The 10,547-nt window shown below is 43.6% G+C and overlaps 1 protein-coding gene across 1 annotated transcript; it reads right to left on the bottom strand.

Moving 5' to 3' along the window:
• Positions 1–1,813: 1,813 nt before the first annotated feature.
• On the bottom strand, positions 1,814–10,547 carry LOC133929867 (uncharacterized). Its single transcript, XM_062376623.1, has 2 exons — positions 9,869–10,547; positions 1,814–1,995 (listed from the first exon to the last, which is right to left on the bottom strand). Exon 1 carries the CDS (start codon positions 10,440–10,442, stop codon positions 9,927–9,929), a length of 516 nt encoding a protein of 171 aa, XP_062232607.1. The 5' UTR covers positions 10,443–10,547; the 3' UTR covers positions 1,814–1,995; positions 9,869–9,926.

Below are 10,547 nucleotides of genomic sequence, written 5' to 3' on the forward strand. Positions count from 1 at the left end.
TACCTACGATAACACACTTACTCGTGCGCCCGATTGACGTCTCATGGGGAGGTACTGGCACCACCTATCGATACCTGAACTGTTTTTATACACGCTTAGGAGAATATACTTTCACGTTGTTCATGTACAACAAGAAGTATCTGGTCATCTATAAGTCCGAGTCACGCCAACAATAAGATGCAATGAGTCCTCTAGTTGTAATTTCGGCCACTCATACCATATATCATGGATCCCATTCTATGAGATTGGCGCTAAGGATGTCCAAATCATTGATCACCCGGTATTACTGCTGACTCCATCTCAACCTGGCATGCATCCACCGATACCCTATCGTAGGCCTCATATCATCTGCAATGCCATCAGATATGGAGACTCGATAGTAGCTCTTGAGCACCCAAGGTTGATAAACCAGGAGGTACTTCTAACTCCATAGCTGTAAGATGTGTAGGCAGCCTGCAACAGATCATTTCTTCTTTGATCGCTAGGTTGCATCATACAATCCTATGTAGGTGGCAGTCAGTACAATAGATCCCCAACTGTAATATATCATCTCATAAAGACGTGACACGAGGTGACTTGTTAACCATATAATATGGGAGACAATATAATCGCCTACCGTATTGTAGAGCATGATGCCTCCCAGCAAGATGTACAAGTATACCTTATAGTGCTGTATAACTGTAGCCTCGTCCGCATCCGGTGGGCATGTATCGAATTGTGAAAGCCCATGAATTTAGGACATGGAGAGACTAATATCCTTCTTGTCATATTGCACACCAAACCTACAAATACGGAGGGTCAATAAAGCTTGAATATCACTACAATATTTGAAGTACATTGCATAACATATAATTACCTACCCTCAACGTAACCCTTTCACTGCTCCTTTGCTAGATGCGGAAGTACTAATGGGGCGCCCCTGATTGGTAGCTCGGTCAGATGGCCATGTCCCTCAATGTTATGACCATCTCGCCAAAAGAAAAGTGAAACATGTGCGTCTCAGAATGCCACCAATCGACGAGACCTGTCAGCAGTGGCTCCTCAATTAGCGGGAGAGGTGTCCTGCCCTCACACGCGATGGGAGCTGTGACCATCATGAGAGCAAAAGGTAGTAGTCCTATCCATGCGAGTGACTTGTGGAATCAATGGTCTAACTCCTTAATCGTGTGGACACTCCGGGTTCACAACGAAAACAACTGCAAAAGGTATCCAATAAATGTATTGAGTTAGTAGCAAATTATCATGAAAATTAAAAGGCACATATAATTGTGGTACCTACTGTCCTGTGAAAATCATCTGTCCCCTATGGTTCTCGTCGTATCGCTGCTGAAGAAGCACAAAAAGACCACCATGAGCCATGACAATGATTTTAAGCAACATGGTTCAATAAGTATGTCAATAACAAAATAGAATATATTAAAACCTTTATGGTTCAATAAGTATGTGAATAACAAATTAGAATATATTACAAGCTTTATGGTTCAATAAATAGGTGCATAATAAGCTTTATGGTTCAATAAAAAAACATCGTACATGATGTCAGTACTATACGGTATATTACAAAATAAGTAGCACAACTAATAGGTGAATAATAATTTAGAATGCAATCCATAACTTCAAACAACAAACTAAAATGCAATAACTCTAATACACTACTGTTTTGCGGATTTGAAACATGTAGTTTGTGTTCGAATTGCTGTATGTAATGTTGAATGTATTTAATCGCAGGTGTGCCAGTATACAAACGTATAAAAAGAAATAGGAGACAAATGTAATTGAAACACGTAAACTTTATTCATTCATTATCGAAGTCATAAAGTACAGTTTCATTGATTACATTTTGTTCCACACACACATATGCACACACTGACTAGATGTTCAGGCAACTACCTCGTCCTGGTTCCCGTGGACTCACAAGGCCCTCAGTTAATTACGCATGTCTCAGGCTACCTTCGATTAAGCTGCTGGCTGGTCATACTCAGGTCATCTCCGAGTCTGCAAGACTGTAGTCACACGCATCAAAACAAAGTAAGCGTTAGAAAATAAATAAAAGCAAAAGATGGGACAAACAATCTAGCGTGAGCTTTATAGACTGTTTATGTATTCTAGGTCATCATCGGCTAAACTACCTCAGAATTTGTAGCTGCTCATCATCGGCCTCAGTTTCAGGTACTACAAGAAAATAGAGGGGGAGAGTCTAGCTATACGGCAGTTCACCAACTACAATCTCGCAGGAGCCCGGTAAACTGTAGTGTTTCTAAACTCCTATCTATGACCTCTAACCTCAGCATATCCCACAGGCAACCCCTCTTAGGCCTCCTCAAAGTCCGAAAGGCAACGAATACCGCCACACAGGCAAAAATGCCACAAAGGCAAAGGTCACCAAGGTCAAAGTAATCACCACCAGCTCCAGTAATCAGCAGAGAGGAGCAACAAGCAAGCCATAAAGACAAAAGGTCACCAAGGCAAAAATAAGGGTGATAACAGGAGGGCAAGACCATGCTAAACCACATATATAATGCCACTAACCCAGGAACATAAATCATCAAAGACCGACCATTAGTCATTGCCAAGACCTAGCACCATAGCCACTGTCAACACTTAGCACTGGGTAACAACCACAACAGCCAACAGCAAAGGAAACAGCCAAGCTACCATAATGAAGGCAGCCAAGTACCAGCAACAGGTGATGTAAGATCACCGTCATAAATAGGGCAAGAGCATTATAAGCATCGAGCCACAAAGGCAACATAAGCATCAGCATCTCAAGCCAATCAAGTAGACAGCAGGGATGGCAATAGAAAGACACAGTAGCACTAGATAGCCTCCACAACACATACAGGGAGAGACTTAACCATCTGTTCACCATCCTCCCTCAGTAAAGAGAGCAACACTTAAAGATGTAGTAGATCAAATAGCCACTACAACTCAGATAGAATTAACCAGCCATTAAACAGATAGCAGGTCAACCCAACCATCTGCAATACTATCTCACAACCAGGCGAGCTACTGGTAAAACAATCTATCCCGGCTAACAAATAGCCAATAGTCCATAGGGACATATGATTATCAGCACATGCCAACATGAGGGAGATAATAGAGGCAACCTCCAATAATGGTGCATACAAAACCAGCAGCAAGATAAGTAACACAGCCATATGGTAACAGGAAACATCACCAGACCGGGCTACAGAGGCTAAGCCAGAGGCTACAGCACATAGATGGCACACACACTAAAATGGAAACACATCAACAGGCTCCCAATCACCTGCTGGTGCTTAACAACAGAGGAGGATCACAGCCAGCGCCCAACAATGAAGGCGGCAACAACAGCACGCACATCAGGCGCGCACACATGCATACACACCAGCCAGAATGCCTTAATAGAGATGATCCTCACCAGCCGGAACACACCACCCATCGAACGATGCCAGAAAGGAGAGGAGACCAAATGCCAATTACCACCGCCGAAGGCGCGGCTCACCCGACCAGTGGCGCAATTGCTCCGCCGGCGGCACATCTCACCCATCCGGCGGTGGAGAAATCAAGAGCAAACACCAAAAGCCGACTGGCAGGGGATAAAACCCACACAGCGAACACAACCACAACACGCGTGCCGGCGGCAACTCACGAAACACCGAACACGGCAGCGACGCAAGGCCAACTTGACGGCACAACGACCGAATCAACCCTCAACGACAAACAATCGGAGCATCTTCCCACACCTCCACCAGCTCGGCCAAAAAGCAACCGGAGCCAAAACAACAGAGATCAAACCCATCTCACCGGTCACAGCAACGAGGCCAGCCGAATTAAAACCTACACGTCACTGCCCGGCCCGAAGGCTGGCCAAAATTCACAGCTGCACCAAATGCGGTCATGGCACAAGGCCGGCCGAAGCCCATATACACGCACACGGTGGCGACCCAAATCAACAGCAACAGAAAAAAACCGGCCGAGGATAGCACCCACGCATCCAAAAGCCATATGCAAAATCGGATAGAGAGTTGGGGGATAAGCACGGGAAGGGATGAGGACGAGCACACACGGCTCGGAGAGGGAGTGGCGCAGCTCGGGAGCACGGTGCGAGCGCGGTTGAGGTGCGCGCTCGGGTGCTAGGCCCAGAGAGCAGAGGGAAAGGGAGGAGAGAGCGGGGGAAGGAGCGGCTCAGGCACGCGGGGGCGGCCGAACCGGCTGGTGAGCACGAGGAGGGAGGTGACACGGGGAGAGAGAGGCGGCGCCTCAGGTGCAAGGGAGAAGAGAAACAAGGCGCCCTGGACGCCCAAGGTCAGTAGACAGAGTGGACAAGGCGCCGGGAGCTAGGCCAGGCCGGCTCGGTGCGAGAGAAGGAGAGGAGTGAGGAGGGCAGCCCAGGTCGGCTCGGTCCATGAAAGGAAAGAAGGCCACCGGGCGGGCTGGATCCTTCTCTCTCTCTTTTTTAATCTTTTTCCTTTTTTATGTATATGTATAGGAATACGGGTGCAAATATACGCCAAAATGGTATCGTACAACTACAGTTCGATAGTGGCTTGATAGTTTATTGCTGAGTCAAGCATGTCCTCCTATCATGGCCAGATAGTTTGCAAAGTTTGCACTTGCGTAAGCCGTCAACAGGATCTGCTTCATCCATGTCACCTTGCAGCCTCGTGGCTCTAGGTCTTTCAGGATCCGTGCGTCGTGCTCGGGGATAAGGTACCCACTTAGGCCCCACGATCATTTTGTAGCTGCTTCCGATGTTGAAGGACCGTATCTTTAGAAGCCATGTGCTGCACAATGCATCGATCATGAAGTATGGTGCTACATACTATGATTCATCATTGTTGCTCATGTCCATGCAAGAGGCTAAGACATGCGAGCACGGAATCTGATGCAATTTTGGCTTATTGCATGTGCACTTTACCTCATGAGGTCCAAGTTGACATTACTACACGGTGTTCCCTGTGCTATACCCTGAAACATACCTATGGCGGCACATGACCTCAAATTCATTATTGGACAGGTCATAGATTCTCGTCCAATGAAAGTGTGTCTTGTTCCTGCTTCTGGATATGATTTCCTTCACCTTAGTTGTGAACCGTGTGTCGCAATTCATAGCAGCATTACAACAATCTTAAAACTAGTCCACCGTTCTATAGAATGTGAGCTCAATGATGGCACACAACGAGAGGTCCCGTACTCCCTTTAAGATATTGTTGAACATCTCCGCTATGTTCGTTGTCATAATAGTGTACCTAACATGGGATAAAATAATTTTAAAAGACCTATTTGCATAAGAAATGGTACAATATAATCATTTAAATTCTATGTGCTAACCTGGCACCGTGAGTGTCATGGATTAGAGCCCAACGCTCCACCGGCTTCCCCGCTATCCACTGGCTAAACGTAGCACGTGAACGGCTAACAATAGTTTGTCCTCCAACCATTTTGGTTCGCAGATGACCCTTCTGTGCTTGTTGATCTGCCATCATCTTGCGAGTGATCTCATTTAACTCTCTCCATATCTCGTTGAACTTCGCTTGCTGTTTCTGCAGACACAACCCTTTAAATCTCTTTATAAGAGACTTGCTGTGGTAGCTTGTATATAGGTTCGTTCTCAAGTGTCGCATGCACTATCTTCTCTTCACATCAGGCCATATAATAGAGTAGTTTGTGCTATCATATAGCACATCCAACACACGCAAAAGGCTCTTGTTGCGGTCTGAGATGATGCAAACTCATTCCCTGTTGCCCACGACATGTGTCCTCACTAAAGTGAGAAACCACACCCAGCTATCATTGTTCTCACTCTCAACCATTGCAAAGGTGAGAGGAATGATCTGATTATTTGCATCCGCCGATATCACTGTCATAAGAGTACCATGATACTTACCGCACAGAAATATAGCATCCACGCATACAACCGACCTACAATGTCTAAAAGCTTTGATGCATTATCCAAAGGATCAGTGGTGTTGTATGACCCATCCTCTAGCTTGATCGATTCATTCTTCATGGCCCACTGAGTCCCTGGCTTCGTCATGGCAATCTTCTGCAGTAGCCTCAGAGTATAGTTGTAAGACTCCTCGAAGCTTCCAAACGGCATCTTCAATATATTTTGCTTCGCTCATCACGTGGTGGGGTGTGTCTACTGATCAAAAATAGTTCTCATATTTCGGCTTATGTGCTCATACGAAGTAAGGATAATTCGGGTGCTTCATACACCTGACCTCATACTTCGTAGGGTTAGATCAGACGCACCAGTCGTGGCACTATGTTTACGTACACTCCCGTATCAAAGTTCTCCTCTATGCCTTGCGTGAGTACAAAGCACATGTGTTGTTCCTTCTCATCTCGAAAAACTTATGGACAACGATCGAGCTGTTTGGAACAAGTCGTGGCCGCACACCCTCTGGTTCACACGCAAAAGGCTCATAACATGTGATTTCATGCCATTTAGGTCATTAGATACCTCAACCGAACTCTCTATGTACTGGCAGTTCTGAATTGTTACGAGCCTCATATGAAAAACTACGGGACGTTCTCTATAATAAATGAAAAATCATACCGTATCTGAAAACAAAGATACATATAATAAAATAACTACTTAGATATGTATACGATACACAACTAATTACATCCCTCGATAAAAAATAAATATATTAACGATGCAAGTTAAATAGTACAATACTTAACGATGCTAAATATTTAAGTAATTAACAATGTTAATTAAATCATTAATATTAAATTCAAATGAAATCAGTAAACATGTTCAGACCACCATTCTCATCACATCCGATCCATAACCACCTCTCCAGCCATGCAGTTGTTCGGTGTGTACCACTATTTTAATGGATTGAATTAAAATACTAATTAAACAGGTGCACACAACTATTAATTAAAAAATTTAATTTGATAATTTTCAATGTATTGTGATTTTAATTGAATATTTCTGTCCAATCTAAGTTTTTTAATCTTTTTGAATCTTTTTTCTTTTTCTTTTCTTTTTCTCTTTTCTCTCATTACATCAACACCCTACTTATACCTATGAAAAGCACGTATGCACTAGGCCATCACCCTACACCACCAATAGCACAAAGTGCCACCACTAGACCATCATGCTATTAAACTAATTAAATAATCTAATTACACTGACTAATCAAATTCACACTAATTCGTATTATACAATATAATTACTCTAACTAAGCAAATAATTACTATTATACAAATTCACGCTAATTACTATTATATAAATTCATGCTAATTATTATTACACTGACTAAACAAATGATCAAATTCATATAATCAAACTAAGTAAATAATTATATAAATGTAATTGAACTGATTAAATAATCTACTTACTCTAATTACTATTATTGCTATAAATATTAATTAAATAGATAATTTAAGTATTTACTGTAACTCGCGCTACTGCTGCTACTCCTAACCTCGTGCTGCTGCTGCTCCTCACCTCACGCTGCTGCTGCTCTCCCTGTGTTGCTGCTCGCACTGCTGCTTCTCCTCTCCTCTTTTGCTCGTGCTGCTCGTCTCCTCTCTTCTCGCAGTGTTGTGTCTCCTTACCAGTATGCATCTTCTTATAGCGAAACACGACAGCCAAGGTTCACGTTACCGACCGGAGCTCGGTTCCGAGCTCCGGCGGTAACCAAAATCTCGCGGTGACCGCGGTTACCGGTCAAAAATTCAAAAAAAATTCAGAGAAAATTCATTCGGCAAAATTTGAATTTTTGCGAAAAAAAACCTTGTTTTTGCCCTCTCGGTAACCGCTCGGTTTTGGTCGGTTACCGAGCGGTTTGGGTCGGTTACCGAGCGATTTTCTCGCATTTTTGATTTGGTCGGTTACCGAGCGGTTTGGTTCGGTAACCGCTCGGTTTTCTCGATTTATCGAGCGATTTTATCGAATTTCAGCGCAGTTCAACAAAAAAACTAAAAAAGGGCTCAATCTTGTAAAATTAATAGCTAATTCATCTGAGCTTCAAATCAAGTGAAACAAATTTTGTTAATTTCCTTGTAACATGATCTACATGATAAAAGTATTTATACTCATAAAAAAGTTCAAAATTTTCTGTGAGAAATTTTATTTGTTAAACCAAGTTAAATGCATAGTTTACTCTTTGCTAATCCAAAAATCATGAAACTAATTTTATTAGTCTTCTTACATGATCCTATATCTTTAAAAAATACATGAACTCATGAATTAGTTATTGTAACATGCATGATTGTGTAAATATGTTGCGACTAGATTAATTCATAACTGACCCATCACACCTCAAAAATTAGTGAAACCACTTTCATTAGCTTATTTATACTATGATTTACGTAGAAAAAATAATAGTAGACATGAAAAAGTTAATTACAGTGCTGTTTCTTAACATATTCACTTTATACTTGTGAACTTTGTAAAAATCATAGAGAATTTAATAAAACTCTAAATAAAGTGAAATTAATTTTAAAGATTCTCTTAAAATACGTTTTATAAAAAAAATATGTGTTTGCATATTACACTTTTCCTTAACGTGAGTTAATAACTAAGCCGCACGCTTCAATTTTTTTTCATTTTTTTCAAACTTTCTCCCTATAGAATATGATGCAAACGACATTATTTTTGAAAAAAAAATTCACAGAAGGTCTTAGAATTGTGTATAGTTTTTTTTTAAAAAAAATTGAATTTTTTGAATTCAAATTTCGGTTACCGTTTGGTTTTTGAAACCGAACTGGACCGAGAAGGTCGGTAACCACGATTTTTGGGCGGTTACCGACGGTTTTTTGAACCCTGACGACAGCACCGGGGCTAAGACATGCGAGCACGCAGGGACAGCAGCGCGTGGGGTGCTGTCAAAACCGACAAAAGCGAAAGCGACTGGCGCACTGAATGGGACAACACGATGGGACGTGAAGAAACGGCAACACCACGCCAGTCTATATTCGGCACCTGAGATGCCAAAGACGGTGTCGAATACAGTGAGTTTTCAGTACCTAAGATGCCGAATACGATGAACAGCCTATCATTTTTTAGTGTCTTATGTACCGGAATCAAATTTTCGATGTATGAGATACCGAATACAAATAATAAATTTGTAAATACATTAATATGTTATACATTTTAACAAATAAAGTGATATTTATTGTATATTTTTAGATTTTTACCCTCAACGTGACGTGAGACGGGTCTAAAAGCCCGCTGTCCACAAAATCATGTAGTATCACAATCTTAACCGTTCAACTCAGATCTACTAGCTAGAAGTGAAATGAAATTACTGTAAAGTCAGAGAATCTCCTTCCCATAAAACAACAATGGCGCTTGTGCGGAATGGATGGATTGCCTCTGGTTTCACACCACCAGCTACCAACACGATCCACCAAACACAAGCGTAGCTAGTACGGTATGCGCCTAGTTTATTGTGTACCAAATCCTTGTTTGGACACACGTTTCAATCTTTTACGTGCATGTGGAATCCAGGCAACATTGCCGTGACGAATCCGAAATCACTAAACACGTACACATCTATGTCTATATATTTATACTTATATAAAATTTGTGAGTTATGAAAGATATGATAGATTTTTATTATTTATTTAAATTAATCAAATAATTATTATATATAGTTAGATCTTATTTCTCCCGGTACAAATATGTTTAACCTTCTATTATTTATCTTTCATATTTAAACATTTAATATTTAACTTATATATATTAAAAATATATTAAATATCATATTATTTATCTTTAATATCGACGCCTCTAATATTTCTTAGATCGATTAGGGAAAACCAAAGATGTTGTACTACTGACTCATCGGAGATACGAACGATTAAACACAGCAAGCTAAACATGCAGACGGGCAGGCTCTCTAAGAGGAGGCTATACACACACCTAAGATGTTACCGTAGGGTGCATGCTGGGCCGATGGATGGATGAACCGATCGATCCATCAGCCGTGCACGACGCTCATCGCGGCGCCGAACCCTCCGGCGGGCGCGGCGAGGCCGGCGCTGCGCACGGCGACGCTGCGTGCCCTGCGCACGGCCGGCCGCGCGGGACCGCCGACGCGCACGTCGTCGTCGGCGCCGAACTCGCACGGCGCGTCCTCGTCGATCCTGGCCACCGCCACGCTCCGGCTCCTTACCGGGACGACGACGGCCACGTCCTCGCCACGGCTGCCTGGTGGAGCCTGGCGCTGAGACATGGCGCGCACGAGCTCGTTCACGTCCTCGTCGCCGCCGCCGCCGCCGGGCCCGCCGCAGCGCGAGCGGGAGCTAAACGTGGCCGCGGCCTGCATGGGCCCCGGCGCGAACCCGCCGCGGCCGCCGACGACGCCCGCATGCGTCGGCATCCGCCCCGCGCAGGCCGACATCCTCCGCACGTACGAGTCGCACGCACGCGACAGCGCCCGCACCGGTGCGCCCAGCCACCGCCCCAGCTTGCTGCCCTCGCTCTTCTGCTTCATCTCTCCGGCAGCTGCAAGAACAGAGAAATCGAACGATCTAGCAGTCTGCTTTTGTAGGAGACGCTCTCGCCTGCGGGGGCCAAATGGCGGGGTTGGTGCGCATGC

This window comes from Phragmites australis, chromosome 9, assembly GCF_958298935.1.
Source record: "Phragmites australis chromosome 9, lpPhrAust1.1, whole genome shotgun sequence".
Classification (NCBI taxonomy): Eukaryota; Viridiplantae; Streptophyta; class Magnoliopsida; order Poales; family Poaceae; genus Phragmites; species Phragmites australis.

What these genes read in the sequence shown, in the direction of transcription:
- LOC133929867 (XM_062376623.1), bottom strand. Translation starts at nt 10,442, where the DNA reads ATGAAGCAGAAGAGCGAGGGCAGCAAGCTGGGGCGGTGGCTGGGCGCA.